Source organism: Apteryx rowi, unplaced genomic scaffold (assembly GCF_003343035.1).
Source record: "Apteryx rowi isolate R43461 unplaced genomic scaffold, aptRow1 scaffold_441, whole genome shotgun sequence".
Classification (NCBI taxonomy): Eukaryota; Metazoa; Chordata; class Aves; order Apterygiformes; family Apterygidae; genus Apteryx; species Apteryx rowi.
In genome coordinates this window covers 129374-152868 of record NW_020450696.1, presented here as the reverse complement: position 1 = coordinate 152868, position 23495 = coordinate 129374, and the positions used below count along the sequence as shown (strand labels likewise).

General features: G+C 37.7%; 1 protein-coding gene and 1 long non-coding RNA gene across 12 annotated transcripts in view; one reads left to right on the top strand and one right to left on the bottom strand.

Moving 5' to 3' along the window:
- Window positions 1-7888: 7888 nt before the first annotated feature.
- Window positions 7889-23495, bottom strand: LOC112971454. 2 transcript variants are annotated; one of them, XR_003255347.1, is made up of 3 exons: window positions 23457-23495; window positions 20540-20741; window positions 7889-18016 (listed from the first exon to the last, which is right to left on the bottom strand). It is a non-coding gene; the product is annotated as an uncharacterized LOC112971454 (long non-coding RNA). The 2 variants fall into 2 exon arrangements; XR_003255348.1 differs by having other exon boundaries at window positions 20540-20667.
- The window catches only part of GBE1 (1,4-alpha-glucan branching enzyme 1), a 124701-nt gene continuing 124488 nt past the window's right edge, over window positions 23283-23495 (top strand). For all 10 annotated transcript variants that reach the window (XM_026076881.1, XM_026076887.1, XM_026076885.1 and 7 more), the window contains exon 1: window positions 23283-23488. In XM_026076881.1, coding sequence (XP_025932666.1) covers window positions 23388-23488 — 101 coding nt within the window. In that variant the 5' untranslated portion in view covers window positions 23283-23387. The remainder of the gene's footprint in view (window positions 23489-23495) is intronic.

Below are 23495 nucleotides of genomic sequence, written 5' to 3'. Positions count from 1 at the left end.
TTAGTTCACAGTATATCTGCACACCACATGAAGATTTGTGTAGACATCTGGAATACATATTTCTTAATCATTTTATATTATAAACCCAGAATAACTGCTAATGATTAATATGTAATATTGCTTAAAAACTTCAGATGACCCAACAGCCAGGACAAAGAATGGGCAGATGTTCTAGACTGGCTGTAAGACTGAGAATTTTAAGCAATGTAGGAAAGTGACCCTTTATTGTGTCAGGAACTGACTGTTTTATCAGATACGTGAGCACAACATATCGCACAAATTAGACTGATCAATTGATTGCATTTAGACAATTTTGTTTTCCATCTGGTCTTCCTGCCTTTTACCTTAAGTTGGGCATTCAGAAACAGAATTCAGGCACATAAAATTGTCAGTCGTCTTTCAAATTTTATATAGAAAGTGGTATTTTCACAATTTTCATTTAAAATACAGTTGTGTTGTTTTCACAATGCTACTTTGTTGTCCATGATTAATGAAATGTTAAATTTTTGATACTGAAAATGATAGGGTTTTATTCACAAAATGACTGCTACATCCAATATATGACTACTTCATACTATATTTATTTATGGAAGGAAAGGAATATGTGAAAAATAATTTTATAGATGAGCCCCAATAACTTTCTTAGGTCACCTACGTTCTTTAAAAATATATATATATATATATGTAAAAAGATAAAATAAACCCAAAATCTCTGTACATGTAGGCAGGGACAGACTAAGATCTACAGCCTCTTAGGAGAAAAATAAATGAATAAAAAAGACTGATTCATTAAAAATTAATATTAAATTTTGTGCTTTTAAAAAGGTTCATCTTATTCAGTGCAATTTATTTCCAGATGGAAGGAATGCATAAGAAACATGATACTTACAGAAAAAAGAAAAACATTAGCGAGACCAATGTAAGGCAACCATTTGGAGGTATTAGCTCATTTATAGAGCTTTGACAGTGGAAGATCCAGTTGCTGAAAAGAGAGTGTCAAAAACCTGCCAATAAAGAAAAGCATAAAGGTTAATATTTTGAATACATGACTATATTCTCATGTGAAGAACTGTGATACAGTTCAAAAGATATTTTATGGTTTATATACCTAAAATGTGCATACATACATACACATGTGCATGTCTAACCTAACAAAGCTACTAGTTTAATCTTGTGATGTGAACTAACTTAGCAAGAAAAATTATTTGTGCTCTTCAATGGATCCTTGTCTTTAATGAACAACTAGTCAGCATCAGGAAGGTGGATTTATCATAGAGTCTAAAAATTAGACTCTGGTGATTCTGCTTGGTGAAATTTAATTTAGATTTAATTGGAGATGGACTGGAGTGAAGATGCATGTCTTTAATAAGCATCTGCTAATACTAAAGGGGTAAAAATTACCCCTTGTCTTATTGGACTTCCCAACTGATAGTGACATATGAAAGTTTGCTGTCCAGGTGATAGCTCTCTAAATGGTGCCTGTGGCAGAATTAGTACCTCTACGAACAGGGTCACAGACATTCACATATTCAGCATTTATGAGAAATACGGGCTGGCAACGTATCAATGCCAGGAGTGTGGCATTACTTGTAAATACCTTGTGGCGGGGTTCATTTCTCACAGGTGGGAAATGAAATTGCTGRTGAGTATCATTCCTTTTGCTTACAGTCCTCATGCAAATATTCTCTTTTCTGGATTAAGTGCTCAGCCAGGGGTTTTCCCTGGCCCTGTCACTGTGTTTCCATCACTTTTTTGTCACGGTGCCCCCAGCTCAAGGTAGTGCCCGAGCACGGCTCCTGTTCTGCATCGCCCTTGTCTGAAGCCTGTATCCTGAACCAGCTATTTGAGAGTGGACTTTCACATGCCTGGACAGTGCTTTTTAGGTATAGGTGAATCTTTGAGTGGATGCAGGCCTGCATTGAGGTCCTTTCAGGATTGGGGGGTCTAATTTTAAGAAAATTCAAGACTGTGTTATTAGTATTTAACAGAGAAATCATAAGATGAAAGGCCAAAAGAACAAAAGAAGAAAGAGTAGCTGAGAGCAGTACTGAGTAGCTAGAACCTGTCTCTCTGCTCTCATTTCTATATTTGACTTGTTCAATAATACAGCTGTATTTCACATTGGTCTGTGGTGAGTATAATCATATGTCTGAGGGTAGAACTTGGCTAACTTCTTTTTCTGCTACTGGTATAGGTATCATCACTAACTCTTGTATTTTGGTTTTATACTGATCATATTTCATGATGAAGTAACACACTTGAAATACTATCTGCATGTTTTAGTATTGTCAGGAAAAAAGCTAACATTCCCATCATGAATCAAAACAACAAAAAAAAATCAGGAGGAAAAAAAAGCTGATCAGTGTTAAATAAGGTTTAACATTCTCAAAATATTTTCAAAATATTTTATTTAAACTTTTAAATTAATATTTTTGAAAACATAGAAGTGTCCAACAAAACATATCAATAACTTTCTTCTCAGTTAAAAAGAAGGTTAGAAAACAATCTTTCTCCTGCGCATTGACATGGCATTGCCAGTGATTTGAGAATTCTGTAATGGAATTGAAAAGTTCAAGAATGACGGACTAGCACTTCCAAGCCCCACTTTTTTTTCCTGTAGGATAATGATGCTAGAAGTCTTAAAAGGATTACAGTTGCAGTATCTTTTCTTTCCGTGGTGTCACAGAATTTGAATACCTGTAGTATCATTTGTCGACAGTTGCTTTCTTATTTGTGATTATACCTTTTTCATTATGTTTAAGAGCTTTGCTACAGATGAGTAGCATATGGTATTGGCTAAGGAGATGAGACTTTAATGAGATATAGAGCACATCAACAAAATGCATGTTAAATTGCAGTGACACAGTTGTGTTGGTAACATGATGTTGTGAGATTAAACTCCTGATAAGACAGTATGAACAAATGCACTATAGCATTCATGCAATAACCAAACTTGTTTGCAAGTTGGTCCAGGAGACAGAGCAACTGGGGGACTGTTGGGGTGGGAGCAGGGGACAGGGGGAGATTGGGTTCTTTCCTGGTTCTGCTATTGATTTTCTGTGCAATTCTGTAAACATCATTTCATCTCTTTTTTCTGATTTTACACGCGGACACAATGAGGCACAATATTACTTGGAGATACAGAGATGAAGTGGCAAGTGTGACTGCTGACCCAGAAGAGTCATCCAAAAATTATTACAGTTATCTTGCACATAGACAGTTTTGACTAGGTAGCTAAACAACAAGAAAATAGAATCAACAACAACAGAATGTAAGTGATTTGTGACTTATTGTAATCTAGAGTCATGGATGCTATTTCCTAGCTCCACTGAAAATCTTCCACCAGGAAATAGGAGAGCCAGTCTTCTATTCAGCTCAGGGAGTGAGTATGGTGCCTACAGAAGGAAAGAGCAATTTGTGCCTCTTAGCACCTCTGACACTTTGTTTTCCATGCCTGGGTTTCCAAATCACTCATTTTTGCAAAGAAAGAGTAAAAGTAATAATACTAATAATATTATTGTGAGTACTTCACAAGGTTTGGAGGGGTTTGGTAACATCATCACTTTGTCTGGGGAGAGATTAAAGAAATTAAAAGTTAGCTCCCTAGCCAAGGAATACAGATACAACCTAGGTAGGCAGTATTTGGAAGATAAAATGAAGTTATAAATGCTCCATTAGAAGCTCCTCTTGAGTCCTTCCACCAGTCTGCAATCCTTTTTCCCCCCACCCCCTCTAAATGGAGACAAATGTGTGTCAGACAGGTAAAATATATAAACCTCTTTTTTTCTGCCATGCTTAGGCAAAGATACCTGGCTAATTAGCAACTTTTGTCTACTCAGTGCTCCCAAAGCTTCCAAGATACATGGTAGAAATGTATTTTTATTATAAATATATTTCACCCCTTTAGGAAGACTTTATTCATGTCATTTTCACCTAAACTTAACAGATATTGGAAGGCTAAAAGTAAGAAAACTTGTAGTGCAAATGGTAGAGAATTTATATTTTTGAGGTACAAATATTTTCCAAGAAGTACCATTAAATTTGAACTAGAAATAGTCTCAAACCAAACCCACCCCCACCAGATTCAAACATATGTGAAATCTGAGGAAATCCAGATCTATCTTGTCTTTTATATCTGTGGTAGAACTTAACCCCAAATCTACCACCAATTCTGGATGAAATTATACCTATTTAGAACAGATCCAAAACAGAGTTGATCATTACAATTCCAGTTACATTATATTTGAACAAAATCTCAAAATCTGTGGAACATAGCAGTTGCATCATACATAATGTATATTTAAGCAATATGAACTGCAGTTGWGTGCAGATATTCCTGAGATAGCTTTAAGGTAGGTAATTCTGGCAATTTAGCTTCAGGAGCTCAGCATTAGCTAGCTGTTGTCATCTGTTCCAAAGTGAGTTTGCATGCCATGCTGAGCTTCATGAGGCCTTTTCCGGTCAGACAGCAGGAGTCATATGAGGTCATTTAAAGCTATTTGAAGCATGCAACGTAGCTGTCACATAGGCATATTGGTGGACTTTATGCTATCCTTTGTTACTGACATGTTCTGCTAGCTGGTATTGGTAAGATGGATGTCTGTGCCTTAATGCTACTGGCAGAAAGCATTTTTTTGTACTTTGCAGAGCAAAAGGACAATGGTAACTTCTTCCTGCAGCAGTCATGAAGCAGAAAAAAAATCAGTTTCATTTGCAGCAAGGAAGGGCTGGTTAGGCTCTTCAGGGTGCACTTTAGTTTACTTGATTTTGTTTAGAACAGCAAGTTGTATTAAAACAGGATGGGCAGCCTGTGGCTTTTGAGATACATGCATTTACCAACCAATTCCAGTGCAATTGCCATGCTAAAGCTTTATGTTGGCTTGGGTTGCTATGGGAAGGACAGGTAAGCTGAACCTCAGCGGTGGTTGTATTGAGATTACCTGTGACCTAGCTCACATTATCTCCTACTGAAGTGGTCAGGCCCAGAGCACACCTCTGCTATTTGCGATGTGTAAATCACCTTAAGAACCCCTTCAGACAATCAGTCTGCACGGTACATGTATTTGATTTTGGCAGGGAGATGTTAGGATCAATAAAAATGTTTGGAGACCTTTTCCTACTGTTTCTATACTGGCTAGTTCCTACAAAACTATATTTGCCTATCTTAAAAAAAAATCTTCAGAAGCATTAAAGCAACAAAACAATAAAGATCAAGGATCTGATCCAGAGCCCACTGACTGCAGAAAAATGTTTGGAGATGGGGCTGAAATCTCCAGCTCTGTAAAAATTTTTATTTGTACTTGCTAGTGTTCGCTCCTCCCCTGCACACCCTTATTTATCTCTTACCTTGAGCCACATATATTGTGCCATTATGAGAGATATTTTCCAGAATAACTATAGGATCTCCTTGGGATGATGGCTCCTAGTAAAAAGATTCTTTTGTTCACTGAGTAACACGCAAAGCGTCATCTGTTTCCTTGTAAGTTTTTTTTTCTCTTCTTTTAGTTGGATGTCTTTTAACAATCAGAATTAGAAACTAATTATATTCAGTTATTCAGACCTTGCAAAGAAAGAACTAAGATTGTCAAAGGTATGGCTTTGTTTTTTCCATTTGAAAAGTGGACTAAAGTACAAACGCTTTATTGTGCCTGCTACTCTCAAGAGTACACGAACGATACTTGTATATGCACATGCATATATATATATATTTATAAATATACAGCTATATATATAGTGTTTGTAATGTTTCAGTGATATCAAGACACTCAGTAAAGTATATCAGAATGGTTTTGTTTTCGGTCCATTTAGTCATTGCATTGAAGACAAAGATTATATACCTAGATTATTTTTTCATCTTTTGGAAAGTGAATAGTAAATCTTCAATTATAATCTCACTCTCTTTATTGGGGCTATTATCGTCAGTAAAAGCCCTCATATGTTTTTGCAGGATGGTGTCTATATTTGTCCTGGGGAAACATGACTAGCCATGAGTGTGATATCAGTATAGCTACRTCCTTAGAAATTCATTTTGCTTGTTATTATAAAGACAAAGAAGAACAAAACTTTGGGAAAGAGAGTTTCTATTATTAAATATTTACCATTTCAGCTCCAGAGTCAGGAAAGGTAAGCTCTGAGTCATTACTTTTTATTTTTAGTATCCAATCTACTTGGAAGTGAATGGAATGCAATAACCTTCAAATCCCTTTAGAAATTGCGAGTTAAATGAAATCATTTATTTGAAAAGCACCATGAGATAATGGAGGGATTGGTTGGGAGGTACAAGCCCCTTTTTCATGTGAATACCCATTTTGTGACCGTATTTTTCCATATTTAATATTGGAACTCTAGAGACAATAATATGAAAGGGTTTTTTTAAATTGGTTTGTGTTATGTTAATTTAAAATGATCGGCAACGCAGCAGTAATGATCATAGCGGATTGTTCTTTTGACACAAAGATAACATATCATTGATCTGATGCTGCGATCATAAGCTTCAAAGTACATCAGAGATTTTTAAGGCCACAAGGGAGTGTTTTGATCATCTGGCATGACTTCTTGCCTATGAGAAGCAAAGAGAATTTCACCCAGAAAGTGAAGTGCACAAGTTCCTGCACTTCTGCACGAGCACAAATATTTGTGTTTGTAAGAGCTTCTGAAAGAAATAAAGCTTTCTGGATCATATGCCAAGTTCACTCATTATAGGTAAATTTTAATTTCATTTGAAAGCACAGCTGAATATTTCATTTCATTATACACTCTAACTTCAGCTATGCATTAAACTCATGAGTAGATTCTGGAAATCAGTGAAAGCTGAGTTACCAGTGAACATTTGGGTGACAAAACTAAGCCAAGAAACATTATAAAATGCTGAGGAGTCATTGACTCAATTAACTTTTAAGAAGGTAGGCCTTAGAAATAAATACAAAGAAAGGAAAAATAGCTAAAGTCTTAATCCAGCAAAAAACTAAAGCATGTCTATGACTCTCATCCTGTGAAGTTTCATCAAAGACATCAAGACTCAAAAGTTTTAGAAGTGAGACTTTAGTAGATTGGAATCCAAATGCCTAATCAAAACTATTAATTACAGTTATCAAGGAGATACTACAGGGTGTATGAGAAACTCAATAAAATAAAATTGCAAAATAGAAAGAACTATTAGAAAACTTCTTTTCTTCATCAGTTGTGTTCATGATATTACCTCAGGATCAGCCACAAATGAAGTTCCCACTGTGCAGTGTAATGTACCTCACAGAACATTAGATACTACTTGCCCTGAAGAACATATAAGCTAAATAGACAAGAAAAACTCTGTCATTTCCATGCAAACACTGTCTTCCATTATTTTGTCTTTCTTATTATATCCTCTGGTTTCATTCCTGATTACATATTTAATTACATTCTTTTAAATTTTTTTCCAGTACAGAAACCTTTGGGTTGCAGTTCTTTGTACTCAGGACTCCCACTGAAGACAATAGGATTTAGGACATACCCCAAATACTGCAGCAACCTTGCAGGTGAGATGTGCCATAGTATCATTTTACAGACTGAAGTGCTTTTCTTTGAAAGAGGTAGAGTACATAATTGAACTGAGCTGCCATCATTGCAAATGCAATTAAAATTGTGAAGCCCTTGAGCACCCTAAATCGTAGTGTGATATAATATTTATCAGGCTTCAGAACACATCATCACATCTATGGCCATCCAGCCATGTTTTGCTTTTTCACTAGTAGCGATTAACTCTGCATCAGTTTAATGCTTTTAAACTTACCATTTCCTTAACATGTCCTTATATGACACCTTAATAATTCTGCAGTGGAAGAGTATGGACTATAGAGTTACAGAGAAGACCAAACCAATAAAATGCCAAGAAAACACACACACTTAGTAATCACTTGTTTAGAAAGATGCTTTATTTTTTGCTGTTAATGAATAATAGAGCTAATTTGACAGATATAAACCTATTGAATAATTCTGATACTGCAATCTACAGGTGACTCACAAGCAATAAATTGAATGATATTAATTTAATGAAAGAAATGATCTTTTAAAAAGGCAGCAAAAGGCAAATGTATAATTCATATGGCTAATATTTGAGGTATTTTGTAGGTAAATCTACACATTTTGTGTGTCTATATGTGCATATTCTTTTCACAGGGGAAAAAATCCCACTATAAATGACATTCAGTTAAAAACTTGGCAACCATTTCAGATTCTACTTCTAAATTTAGCTTTGTCATGTATGCTCGTTAAGAATATAATTCATCATCTGGGAGTCTGGTCTGAAATAAAAGTATCCATCATAAATGCTGGACAATTTTTCAATGTATCTGCTTTCACACGTTGGCACAGTTCCAGCTTCAATGACTAGGTCAAATTCAGGTGTTCTGAAATGACACTGTAGGTTTTAATGGCAGATTCATGAGTCTGATGATGAACTGATACTACTGTCATTCAGAAGATTTACAACTATTTTGATTTTTCCTAACATTCAGAAGTCCAGTCAGAAACATCTTGTAAACTGTACCTAAAATCAGAATAAAACAATGCCTTACACGTGGGTGGCCTTAATTAGCTATTAGCTGTTTAAGTGCTGTAGTGAGTTTCTCTGTTTTGTTTGTTTTTCCAAGCAGGAAGGAAAGCTCTGGAGGGGAATCAAACACAGTCACCACCTTTTTTTTTTTTTTTTCCTTAGAAATAACTGCCTGTAAACTGAGCAAGTATTTAACGTTAGAAGCTCAGTATTCAGTTGATTTCTGTATGCTATGGTGTTACCTGGTTATACTTTCATTTGTCACAGGATACATGTAGGCAGTAAGGTCTGCGTAAGGTTGTGCTGAAGTCAGTTAGGAAATGAATACAGACAATCTGTCTATCTGTCTAAATCAGACAATGTAAATCAAATYCAAAATTGCTTCCCAATTTAAAAGCAGCAGCTTTAAAAATAGGACAACTGACCCAATAGCTCAACACATTGAGGACTAGAGATGTTGCTGCATTTTAGAGCCCGAGACTCAATTTCCAATACTACCAGTACAACTGCCACAATTTCCAAACAGTGGCTACAGCAGCAAAAGAAAAGAGAATTGCACCTATTGTACGCAACACGGAAATGGAAAATTTGCTTGGAGAGAGCAGAAGCTCAGAATGGCCAGCATCTACGAGGAGCACGGACAAGGGGAAGAACTTCTGAATTTCTTCCTCATCCATCTGCTGCTGCATGTGCTGCTTCCTCAGACCCTTGTCCAGTCTCATGCTGCCCCATGGGAGAGCAGCATAAGCCTATCTGTCTTCCTCCCCTCACCCCACATGCCTCCCAAAGCTCAGTCTTAAAAGTGGGTTTTTCAGAGGCGCTCAAGCCAGGGCTTTCCAGCCTCTGCAGTTGAAATGAGGAGGTAATAGCAAAAACAGAAAATAGAAATGCTTCCCCTGTTAGTAACACAGGGAACCGTTTTGAATCATTAACAAGCAGTAGCTTAACGAGTGGACAAAGTGCAGGGCTGACATATGGGGATGCGGAGTCGGTAAATGCTGCTTAGACTAAACACCTGATTGCTTGTTTCTGAGGGGGTTTGGACTTGATAATACAGATTTTTTTTTTTTTCTGTGACTGCAATGCAGAAATTTCTCTGTGCTAATCTTGGCACTGACATGGAAATTGATGTGTGGCCTTTAGGCAAGTCACTTAATCAATGTGTTTGTAAAATGAGGATAATAACATTTATTTGCCTGCCTGAAAAGGATGCTGTAAGGACAGACTAGTTAATGCTTTAAAATGTCATTTACTAGTAATTGCAAGTATTACTATATTACAGACTTAAACCCTCCTTGACTGGCAATCGAAAAAGCTGAAGAAGTAAACGAAAGCCTTAAATGTAAAGGTGGTGAGGTCTCAGCTAAAGTAGAGATTGTTAATCCTGTTCCATGGAGCTGATTATGATTTAACCATCGCAACAAATATCAAAAAAGACCCGAGCATATACATCTGCTGTTATGCAGAAACAGAATGAGAAGAAATATTGAAAGAAGCAAGTTTGGTTCACTGTGTAATTTGCTACTGATAATGGGTCAACAGAAGAGTTGGACAAGAGCACATAAAAATACGTGTTTGAGCTTGTGTTCTGGGATGCAGATGTAGTCAGCTGTTCTGCTAGGTGAAAGAGCACCTCAGATATGAGGGAATTAGATGCATCATTACCATTTGCAACCCAATTAACATCCTTGCTCTTCAGAATTAAATGAGGTCTGTTACATGCCTTTAGGTATGGCGGGAAAAAGTTTGTCCTCAGGGTGAGAAGGATGAGCATAATGCTGTAGAGCAGCATGAAGTAGATTAGGAGATGGACTATAATAAACTGGTTTATCTATGAGCTATGCTTTAAGAACAGTCTTGAGAACTCTTTTGAGGCCCAACGCTGCAGTCACTTCTCCAACAGATGTTTTTCTGAGAAGAGGGGAATATAAGCTGTCTGTCTGAAGTGGCTAAAGGATCAGGTCCTGATCAGTCCTGACCTGATCAGGTCCTTGCTGTCTGTAATTCTGTCAAGAACCATTCCAGTAAAAACAATCATGTTTACTTAATGTAGCAGTAAAAATAAACAGTCTAAGGTTTCTCTAACTGCAGTAAATGGTCGTATTTTGATCCTTACTTACACTGACTGATACCTAACCAGCAGCAAAAGTGCCTCTGATTTCATTAGAATTTGGAGGAGATAGCTGTGTTATGAGTATTGCACGTATCTTGGTTTAACTAACTGCTTGATATCTTCATGGCTGATTTGCTTTTAATTAATCAAAGAAGCAGCGAACTAGACTATGATTAGAGGTATTTCCAAGAATATAGCAAGAGTTATGAAAAGAGAAATGGTTAATTAAGGAATGCCTATTTCGCCTATCTCCAGGTTATAGGCCTGCTTTCTGATTTGAAATCTTACAATCAAAACCCATGAGCAAACTCCATCTGGAAAGAAATTGGGGGCGAAGAAGACACGTGGATAGCATCTCCAGAGTAGAGGTGTAAGACACAAAGATGTGTGCTGAATGGTGGAAGTGTGATTCTAGAAATTCTGCTAAACATACCTGAGGTAAATTGGATTTTGCTTATTGCAGTGGACAAGGTTGCATATATTACTAATTTCTTGGGGATACATTTTACTCACAGTGCACTGCACTCTGGGAAATGAATCATAAAAAGATTATTTTAGATTGAACAGAAGAAGGAATTGCATCTTAAACTGTACTTCTGCAGTGCTTCTCTCTGTGTTGGGGCAGGGAATACAGGAAAGGGTATGGAAGAGACATAGATCTGCTAATGTACATATTCTGTAGTCCTTCCTTCCACATTTATTGCAGGAGGAAAGGAGTATTTTACCTCTGCATTTATGCTGTAGATGTCCTTGCCACTGCTCACCTCAAATTCTAAGGCCACGTGCACATTGGTATGTATATTTACTGACATGYGTTTTCTGCTGTCAGTGACACTGGTGCAAGGCCACTATTCTGATTAGTCATCAGGGGGTCATATGAGGTCCAGAACAAGAGTGGACTACATATCTGAATCTAGTGACTCTTTTTAGTCCTATGTTCAATTCAAAATCTCTATAAAATGAAATAGGTGCTGTTTCGATTAGAACAGGACTATACATTTAAAAAAAATCTTGTTTTACTCAGTATACCGCTGCTGAGTGGAGTGGGGCTTTCCAGAGCATCTACTCAAATGAGAAACCTCTGACAGTCATAAAACTTGATAGGTCAGTTATTACAGCCACTGAATGCATCTAAGGTCATGCTGTGTTTGTAAAAAGTGTATTTAAAGGTATGTTTAAAAGGTAAATGTATATTGTTACATATGAATAACATTTGTCCCAGTATTATAAAATTGTCAAGAAACAACCAACCCACTCTTCCATATGAGACCCATACGAAGGCCCCAAATAACCATATACATAAACAAAAGGTCAGTCCTGCAAAGTGATGAAGGTTATTATTGATACTAGAACACCTGCTATTGCTCATGTTCTTGCAGAAGTTACTCACAAATAGAATTTTGGTGAGGCTGATTTTAATTAAGTTCTTACGTATATTTTATATATATGTGTCTAACAGAGCATATATATATAACAGAGAGAAGCAGTCAATACTGAAAACTTGGGTGAGGAAAGGGAAAAGAAACAAACTGAAGAGAAACTTTGTAAGAGAATATGAGAGCTTTTACTTGACTACAAATCAACCACAAGACATAGAAGGCTTATCATAAAATGTTTATTAGCCAGTTTAAAAGTCTCCATGTACAGTATAAGGAATTACTTAGCTATTAAAATGAAACTTAGTACTTGCTTATATAATCTTTTATAAGCATCATGGGGATGGGAAAGGGGGATTCTTAGAGTAAAGAGATGCAAAAATGTGGCTGGGGCTCCTCTTCCCCTGCTTTTACTTCATTGAACCTAGTTATTCAAGGCAAGTGACAGTTTTAATCAACAAGAAACTCAATTTTCATTGATACAGCAGCAAGGTATGTCATTCTGCCAGCAAAGATAAACTCATGGAGCGTTATGGTAATTAATATGTACATCAGAAAAGGAGACTCTCCATCCTCCTTTAATGAGCTATTCTTAGAGCTAAAAGAATTTCCTAACCCGTGATAGGAGGAGATTTAACCTTACCCTGTCAAACTTAACTGTTAGATCAAAAGTGTTACAAGAGGGGGAATTCCAAGTCATCTCAATTATACAGCACCTCATGAAATAATTATATTTGGTTACCCTTTAAAAGGGTATGTTTTTGAGGGATAACTTTTATGTATTGCTGCTCTATACATGACTACATTCTGTAAGACTGTGCTGCTTTTGATTTTTAAATAGCTCGCACTGCTATAACCTCTGCATATTAGCTCTAACTATGAATGACAGTATTATATTTACACACAGATACCATATTCTTGAAGAAGGTATCTTTTCTTAACTATCCAGATTTACAACCTAAAACAAAAGAAATTAAAGGCTTTGTTGAATCTTCCCTAACATAATGGAAAGTTATCAGAGAAGACRTTATATGTTTTACTAATAGAGCTATTATACAATGCAAAAGACCTTTTTGAAAAGAAAAGAATGAAGACAGCAAAACTCTAATCAAAACTGTTTCAGTTAATATGCAAACTTCCACTCAATACAGAATGTAAAATACATTAACCTGAAAGGCACGGTGTACTTGATTTAAACTTATTAAAAGTCTTGTTTTTGTGTTTCAAGGTACTAAATATGTTATAAAATTAATAGAATTTACTGTAGAATTTACTCCAGTTCCCTATGATTGTGTCTGGGTTGAAAGGTCTTGATGTACACGAAACATTGGTTTCTAACCTACAAATCTAATCATCTAAACAAAAGAGGGCAAATGATAAAAGCTGAAACACTTAGGTTTATTCTCAAGATCAAAAACTGGGGCAAGACACTTGGCTAATGATTTAAGATAAAATTTGAAAAACATTTGCAGTTTTAAGAAAAATAGCAGACAACATGTAATTTTTCTTGCTGTTGGCTTTTTTTCAGAATACCTATGCTTCATTTTATAGAAAGGGAATTAGAAAAACAGCAGACAACATGTGGCCACTGTTTGTTTTTTGTTGGTGGTGGTATTGCCCTTTTTTTTTTTTTTTTCAGAATATGAATACTTATGCTTCATTTTACAGAAAAGGAATGACTAATTGGGCAACTCCTTACAAAAACCCTGAAACATTCTGCTGACATTTGTATTTCATATTCCACAGTTCTGCCCCTTTACCAACACTCACTGAGATCAAGCAGAAGTAATAAAGCCTGTCTATCTCATCCATTGACATGGGGCCCAATTGTCTGCCATATAACTTCAAACCATTTAAGGAGAGCAGTGCAACAAGACTTGTAAAACAAATACAAATAAAAAAAAAATCCCTTAAGTCAAAAAGAGCTGGACAAATGACAAGGAGAAGATAAAGCATGTAAACAAAGCAAAGAAAAAAATAAAAAAGGATATTAGTTTGGGAGGTTACAAATGTAATAAATGCATTATTTATAAAAACAAAGCTAACATGAAAAATACTAACAAATGAAAAGAATTGTAGGGAAGAAATCATTTGGGAAGCTTTACTTCAGGCAATATRATATAACTCAAATACAGAATTCTTTGGGGAACTTCATGTGACTCTTATTCACAGCTGTAAGTAACGCCACAATTTGGACACAAACAGAAAAAACCATACTGTTAACTTTGGTAGTGCTAGGGTCCTTTCAACCTGCTAGAGTAAATATGATTGGCAAGCACAGAGACAAGATTAGAAGCAAGTCTGTTGATCTAAAAATACAAAGAATGTATATGGCATTTTATAGTGCTGTGAAAAAGAATCTGAAATATTTAGTCTTGCTTTTTCCTCACTTTCAGGATGTCTAACATATGTCTCTAGTAGTCAGCTCTTTTTAAATGTTAGATATATCAGATGACTTAAGCCACTCATTCACCATGAGTGCCTTTTAAAGATGTGATTGGACTACGAATTTATTATTAATAATTATACAGGAGGTGATGTTCTTTGAGCACTGGAGATTTCCTGGATGACAGGAAAGTAGTCACAGAAATTATGTCTATGTACAAAAAAACACCAGTGAAGATGACAGTGTATTTTGAAATGAAAATGAAAAAAAAAAGATTGGAAACAGAAGACAGAACCAAGAAGGCTGACTATGTTTTTGGCCTTATTAGTAACACAAATTATAGGAATACAAAGATAACTTTGGTGGGACTGCTAAATGATGTGATATTTTCAGTCAGACACACAATTTAAAATGAAAGAAGCTAAAAAGTCTTATTTGACGCTGCATAGGTAATACTTGCCCTTAGGTTCTGGAGAGAAACATTTTATGTTCAGAAGAGGACAGTCCTGTTTTAGAGAATGACTCAGCTCCCAGGATGGTATCCTTTGTGAGTTTTCCTCGTGCATGTGTTGAAACAGATGCCAACATAGCAGTTACTGAGGAGACAGCTAAGGAGTGTATAGGCAAAGAAGCAACAGATAATTCATGAGCTTTTTTTTTTTTTTTTAACTGTGTGCAGTTCAAATAGAAGTAGGAAAAAGAACAAATAATTCTAAAAATGTGATCAATAAACTTATCAAAGAAGAAATCTCTTTGTTTGCTATAAGAGATGGAACCAAAGCAAAACAAACACAGAAGGAGGATTGCTAAACAATTATTTAATAATATTAAATAAAATAGTTTTACTGAGTAAGAATGAAGGAATTACTTCATTATTACATACTTCAATATTAAGTATTCAGGAAACAAAAATGTGGCTAATTAACCTGAATATCCTTAGAAACTTGTACAGAGGGAGATACTCAAGCCTGGATAATTAAGATAACTGTTAATAATAATCATTGCTTATTTTATCTTACGTAGGTAGCAGAGAGGAACAACCAATCCCTTCCAAACATATGCATACTGTCAGCTGCACATTGCATAGCTTTGCTTTAACTGTATTTGTTTTTATTATGATATATGCATATATGAAAAGGGAAAGCTATACTACTTTTAACTCAACTGCCATGGCTGAATCTAAAAACAAGCATAATATATGAACCTAGGTAATACGAAAAAAATCCAATTTAAAGGTGTCTCCATCTTTAATCAAGAGAAACCCTGTTTCTCTGGGTGAGGATGGATGTACTTCCTACTGTTGTCATCATGATTAATAGATCACCAATGTATGAATGTCTGTGTTCCTAACACAAATATTTATCTGTGTGTAAGGATGAAACTTTCTGTATTTATAAAATATAGAATTTTGAGTGCTCCAAGAAGAAAAGGTGAATCAGTGAGGTATAAAAATATTTCCTATGGTAAACTGTATTTTAAAAGATTGCATACCTTTAAGTATAGCTCTGTAACATTGGGATTGGGAAGACTGCACCTTCATATATTGTACTGGGGATACTTTAAGACATCTAGAATAAGTTAGAAACCAGGGGTCACTTAGCTATGGTCTTACCAAAACATTACATATGTGTATGACATGTAAACTTGTATCAACTTACTGATACTTCTTGAACTTCTTGCTCTTTTTTGTTTTCAAGAAGCTAATCAGGTAACTTTGGAGATGTGTAACTTTGAAGATGTGTAACTTTGGAGATGTGTAGCTACGAGATTGCTGAAATTGGACATGTGCATTTATGGACGACTAAATATGACAGAACGTTCTCAACGGTCTCTTTAGGCGGATGCCAGAAAACAACAGCTCAAGATGTGCATTACATATGTAACAGCAGTAGTTTTCAATCTTTTGACAAGTGTTGAGATCAAAATTTGGCCAATATTTGACTATGATGTTGCTTCAATCATTTTGTATTTTTCTATGTAGAATTCAGTTGTGTTTGTATACATACTCTATGTCCAGAAATCACTGTGAGCTATCCCATAGTGTATAATTTGCCTGATAATAGACACATATGTAATGTAAAGATATGAATTACATCATAAGCTTAAAAGTAACATTATGGTCTCCTACAATTATGGAAACCTGAACTTAGCTTTACACCCTAGAGTAATTTTTAACAGTTTTGGTGATTGTGCAGCGGTTGTACATCATTATGAAGAATCAAGGATTACCCTCAAATCTTTATGGGTTCTCATCAAGCAAGCTAGATAGGAGAAAATGATTGCCTTCAAGAGCTATTACTTGGTCCTGATAAGAAGCCCTGAATCACAAGACCATTTGTGACATTTTTGCTGGACTCATGGAATGATTAGCCTGTATTTAGCAGACTATCAAAAGGGGAAATTGTAGCCTGGTAAATGTGATTTTTGCCATTGCTAGGAAAAGGCAATAGGCCTGACAGTGCAGGGTCTTAGGACCTGTCTGGGTTTGCCTTGGACTGAGTTTGATGTAATATGTTTCTAGTGGCTGAGTGACTATTGCTGAAGCTCTGTGACGGTCACCGGGGATAAGGCTCTGACACCCCTGGGTAGTTCCTGTGTGACAAACAACTGCCCTTAACATTGTTTAAGGCTGGGACAGGCTGTTGTGCAGTTTTCAGACTTCAGCTGAGAACCTAAGGACTTAGGAGGACGAGCTGTCCTCTGCCTTCCTGAACATCATACCACTTGCAGCAAAGACCTCAGGGGGCTGATGCCTGCCATAACACGAGCCCTTCCCACATCTGCTCAAGGAAGACCTAAACTGTCAACCGTAGGACCTAGAGGCACATTGGAAAGGKGAGCATAACATTAAGAGAAAACAGACAGGTATTAGGAAGTTTTTGTATAACAATTTTAACTGCATTATTGATTTTTTTCTGTATTAATCAGGTAATTTGGACTATTAGATCATTAAAGAACATCTATTGGTCGAATGGTAGATTCTTAGTTCCATATACATGGTTTCCTTTTGTCTGTAACAAGATTTTGAGTGTAACACTAAGGAACATTGTCCCCCCACCCATCTTTCTGCTCACCCAAAATACCATTGGTGGTGACTGAGAACCAATTCAATGAACTAGTACTGATGTTTGGCTCTTAAAAATTAAACCACAACTAATCACTGTAATATAGACATGATCCAGAAGACTGTCTGCATAAAGCATTTGGGACTTCAGAAAGTTCTGTATTTCACACACAATTTGCACAGCATTCATTTGCTTTTACCATGGTGAACTCGGTACATACAGAATCTTAAATTCTGGAATGCAATTTAGTTGGGGTTTTTTTTTGAAGACTAAAATAGTTATACAAATATTAATGAACTGATGTTGACAGAGCTGTCACAGCATTAGTAATATGCAGCTCCTCCTTTTCTTCCTACCTCACTTGACCTTTCTGAGGATTAGCTGTGTCACCCTCTGAATGGATAACTGCAACCTTACCTCCTCTTCTGAGCAGAAGGCCAGATGGCCTACCTTTCCGTAGTGTTTTAGCAAGGAATGAGAAACTATACAACCAGTCTTCAAGAGAGCTCCTTGGTCAGAYTACTCCTCAGGGATTTTAGGAAAGACCTGTCAATGAACAATGAAAGAATACAATATTGCTGATGAAGCCACAGTGCTTCTTTCTTAATTATAAGTGTATTCAATATAAACCATCGAATATTTGGGTAGTATTAATAAACTGTTTGTTTAATAGCAATCAATTGTTACAGAAACCAAAGGCAATAATAGCAGGAATGTTTCTCTGGGACAATTATATTGTATAACTCAGGCTCCTGATTTCCTAAGTGTTAGAGACAAACATACACTGATAAGAGAGAGAGGTGACATTTACTAAATATTGTGGGTATGGCATTAAGGAGAAATTTCCCAATGTTTTCTCTTTTTCCCCCAACACATATATGCATAAGAAAATGCCAGAAAATAGCAGCACTGGCAGTTGTAGAAAGTACTACTGGCAGTAATAGCTTTTGAAAAATACATATAACAAGCATAAACAGAACAGAGTATACATCACATCCAAAAATGTTATGATACTCCTAAAGGTTTACTGTATTTTTACATCTGTGGAGTGTTTTCCAACTCCTTACTTGAAGCTAAAGTCTCTGCTAAATCAAATCCTTTTTTTTAGTGAGGTTAATACATTACTGTAAAAAGTTTTACAACAGATATTATTGTTCTAGACATGTTGATTTTTTTAATTGGTATCACACTTCGAAGTGTCTTGATTACCATGTAAATAACTATGAAAGAGATTTACATTTATGTGATATTCTGTTAGACAAGATAACGCCACCAAATCATAATAATACCGCAATAATGTGAAAGCAAGAAGCACCCATTAGCTATGACTCTCATGTAGTTGGAATGTGTTTTCATTTTGTTTTGCAGGGTAAGTGCAAATGACATTCCCATCAAGTGCATTTAGTGAAATCTGACAGCTCTGAAACTGGCTTTTTAGTATTCCAGATTGCACATGAGTTCGATCTTTAAAGATATGTGTTGTTATTTAAAGCTCTTGATATCTTAACAAGGCACAAGTAAGGACTTAAAAGACTATCTCAATGAATACCCTACTTAAAACCAAACCAAAACCAAACCAAAAAAACCCCCACCCATACCATAAATTACTTAAAGGATTCTTCAAATGTTTCCTGTAATTTCTGAGGTTGTTTTTTTATTCTTCATAGGTAATCAAATAGTTGAATTCTTGCCAGAAGTGCAAATCTCAGTTTTAATTATGGAACTGTGACATGCTATTGAGTTATACACTGGGGAGCTACTGTGCAGCATTGTCCTTTTTTTTTCCCCCCTGAGTGTCTCAATACAGCCCTGGAGAATCCACAGTGAGAGATAAGTAGATGGTTTAATCTCCATTCCCACTCAGTGTTTGACCTGTCTGCTGAGACTATCAAGAGAAGTGATAATTAAGAAGTTAACAGAAATATTTTCTTTTTTTATAATGGAGAAATTTGTACTGAATCTGGGTCAAGATTGAGCAATTCATTTCTTACAGATTCTTGAATAAACAATAGGATGTAAGGGCGATTAGCCAGTATGGCAGAATAAGCTATTTTTGTTTCAAATTTTGAATTCCACTTTGTAAGTATATTTATATATTTACATATATTTATATTTATATGTGTGTATATACACATATAAACCTGCCCAAATGTGGGACACTTACTTACTGTAACATACTCAGATGTCTATCTGACACTGTCTAAAGGACACAGAGAAGCCTTCAAGAATCCATTCAACTGTAAGTATGACACCTGATCTTTGAACAGCTGCCTCTTTACACTGGAAAAAACAGCTTTTTCTTTACAGTGCCTTTTGTGGAAATCGGTATAGGCCTCACGGAGAGCTAATGTGTTCCTGTGTTTCTTAATCCTTTGGCCATGAACTACTTGCCATACGTAAGATATGAGAAGGTGCAAGGGCAATAAAAAAAGCATACATTTCCTTGCACACAAGCAAGCAAAGTGGGCTAACCATATGCACATGTAAAAAGGCTTTCATGGAACTGGAATTGAGAGGCATTCTCCCTGCACTGAAATGATGACAAATCTTGAATATGGCCTTTAAGTGCTGAATTTAGACAGACGAAGGGCATGTCTTGGGATTTGCTGCTTTGGGAGATCAGTAACTATTAAATGTTCTCAACAGTAGAGTTAAAAAGTATCTTTGTATCTTTGGTACCTGCCATCTCTTCTCATATAGATTAAACTGGAAGTTTAGACTGCCCATAGCTAAAATGGAGCACAACTAGCAGAACAGTGGTATTTTGTGCTATTTGGGAGCACACCCTGGTGTCCAGGTATGAATTTTTGCAATGCTCTGTTTTGTCTATACTGGGATAAGAACTGGGTGCACATCATGCTTGCCCACTGCACTTTCTTTCCCTGAAGAATACAAGTCAGCTTTAGCAAACTCTCACCATATTCCTGTTTGGGCAATCTGAGAACCAGGATGGCTGGGCACACTGTAGCTCATAGTAGCTGCCTGTTTCACAACTACCTTGAGCTGTGGGACTCAGGAGGTCTAGGAATTAGTATTAGCACGTGACAGCTGCAGTGCAGAATCCCATACCTTGTGGATGATTCTGATGAGTCTGGGAGCATGTTACGGAGCCAGGCCAGGAGCAGGGACCTGGTCTGCTCAGATCCACTTGGTTTACAAGCAGCTGGAACTCAGGAACCGACTCCACGTGTAAAAGGCTAGAGACCACACAGATAGTTCTGGCTGAGATTGTAGCAGATACTTCTTATTAGGGACAAATCAGAACCTGTGCCTTAATGAAAAAAGATTTTTTTCTAACACAGTTCCTACAGTTTAGCATCTCTGTCATCCTGTGCAAAGTGAGTGTAAAACACTAGCAAATAAGAATAGAGGTACTGCATGAAATGAGTATTCAGTTTTCTTTATAACCACTGCTTTTCAGATCTTGAATATTCATTAATCCAAAACTTGGATTTGCTTGAATTTTGCATATTTTTAAAAAGCTCTCTGCTTAATTTGGAACCGATGTTATAGCAATTGTAACTTTATAGTTATTGTATAGCATTGCTATGCAACATAACATTTAAAGCTTACATAACTTAACCATGAATATCCTTTGAAAGACTAGTTAGAGTGGATTGATATGCTCCAACCCCTGCAGTCACTGGGTGCCAGACACAGACTTTAGACATCACTTCTATATGCCCTGTTCTTGTCTCCCAAAAGAGCAGTTATGACTAGCCATCCACTTCTTCCTATTTCTACTGTCAGCAGCAGCTGCCAGCTTTGTATCAATCTGTGACAAATGCACAAAGGAGCATTCCACTGTTGGGACAATATTCATTGTCTGAACTGCCATTTTTGCCTCCCAACAGCAGACTCAATGACAGTGTCCTCAGAGCCAAATTTGGCCTTTGGGTCTCAGCTAGATCATGTAGAAGTAGATGATCACACTAATATATGCCTTAGGATCTTTGAGTTACTTTTGACAAACCAGGCAGATAAAATCATGCCCAAGTTTAAGTAGAAACATGAATGGATAGAAATGTTATGGTTATCAATTTCCCAAGTCCCAGGGTATTAAATATAGCATTTGGGTTGGTCTGTTATAGGGACAAGGGATAGTTACAGAATGTCTGAATTTGACTTCCTAAAGTTCAAGGTTGCTTGGGTACGAGGCTGGATRCTGTGTCACTTCTACTTGAAACCTTCCAAATGAAAAGTCTTTAGGTTGAGAAGGGTTCCCTGTCTTCAGGCAGCTAAAAAGTCACAGCTATGCTCCCACTGTTCATACAAATTGCTGATTTACAAATCTTTCTCCTGTGTTTATACCAAACAGCTAACAACAGTGCTGTGAACTGCTTGAGAATGAAGCTCCTCTTTCCTATTCTAGTGAATTCAAAGACTGCTGGAACTGCCTTCCTCCCTCCACTTCAACAGCAGGCAACCTCTCCATTACAGAACAGTTGGAAGTCTGAAAGCAGAAGCACAGGTAAAATGTAAACTATTGTGAAAAGCAAGTCCCTGGCTCTTGATAAACAGCTGGAATTTCTCTCCCTTTAGCTTGCCAAAGTAGTCAACTGTGAGAATGACAGCGATGCATTTGCAAAAGAACACGTGATGTGCAAAGAAAGATGTCAGAAATAGGAAGAGAGAGAGTTATTAAAATCTGATTTAACAAAGACACTGGAATCGCTGTTGCACAGACTGTTTTGAGAAGCACAGCTAATAATAAAAACACACAGATTTTCAGTCTCCACTGAGACTGCAGATAGTGGAAACTGGGGGAAAAAATCCTGATCTATTAGATCTGGATAGGATAAGCAGTTCTGTTTATATCACAGATGCTACTTCTTTCGAAAAACAAACAAAAACCACTTAGGCCTTTTGCTAGGGCGAGTTTTGTAATAGTACTTCCTACTCATTCTTCCAGAAAATACTAGCTGCATACCATAAAGGACAAAAGTACATGGATTTTTTGTGTGGAAAGTTCTGAATTGCTGAGAGGAGGGAAATATATTAAATAGCATTACGGAAACTTTTATTGTAGCTAATTTTGGGTAAAGTTAGAAATGCTCGGCCAATTTTCATTGGATACTGTGCTCTTCGTTATCAGCTAGACAGGGAGGGGGAAGCTACACGAAAACTCAGCGGAAGCCAAGACAGCAACAAGCAACAAACTGAAGGTAACAATCTAATCTGTGGCTGATAAGCGTTCGAAAGAAGCCTCTAAATAAACGGCCTCACCATACATGTCTGAACAAAACAAAAATTGCCAGGCCTTAAAAAAAATAAGTGCTAAACACTGGCCTAGAAGCATGGTCAGGGCAGTGAGTAACTGCCTCGGATAGTAGGTGGCCCATCCAAAAATGTGACGCTCCTTTTTCCTTCACTGAGGGCATCACAGCTCGCTCTCCTCACCCGCGAGCAGCAGCACCCCTGCCCGGTGCTCCGCGGCTCGCAGCCAGGGCAGCGCCCTGCGTTTGTGCTCGGCTGCAAGGCCGCAGGCGCTGCCGCGCCGCCATCCCGCGCCCTGCGCACGCGCGCACCGGTGGCACGGCGCCTCCCGCGGGTGGCCCCGCTGCGGGCAGCGCAGGGCAGGAGCGGCGTGCAGCCGCGGCGGGACTTTGGGGAGCGGCGGAGACGCTCCTGCTCCCTCGCCGGGGTAGGCGGGCCGCCCGCGGTGGCCATTTTGGGGCACCGCTGGCGGCACGCAGGGACCGCAGCTCCACAGCCCCTGCAGGGAGGGAGGGAGGCGGGCACCACCCGGCCGAGCCCGCTAGCACCGGGCGGCGAGGGGCGGTGGCAGCGGGGGCCGCCCCGGCCGGTGGGCGGCGCCGGGCCGGGGGAGACTCGGGGGTGCCGCGCTCGCCCTCCCCTTCCCGCGCAGCGATCCCCCTCGGCTATATAGGGGCCGCGCCGCAGAGCGCAGGGCAAAATGGCGGCCGCCACCGCCCCGCGCCCGCCTGCGCCGCAGCTGCTGCGGCTGCTGGAGCTGGACCCCTACCTGGCCCCCTTCGAGCAGGACTTCCAGCACAGGTACCGC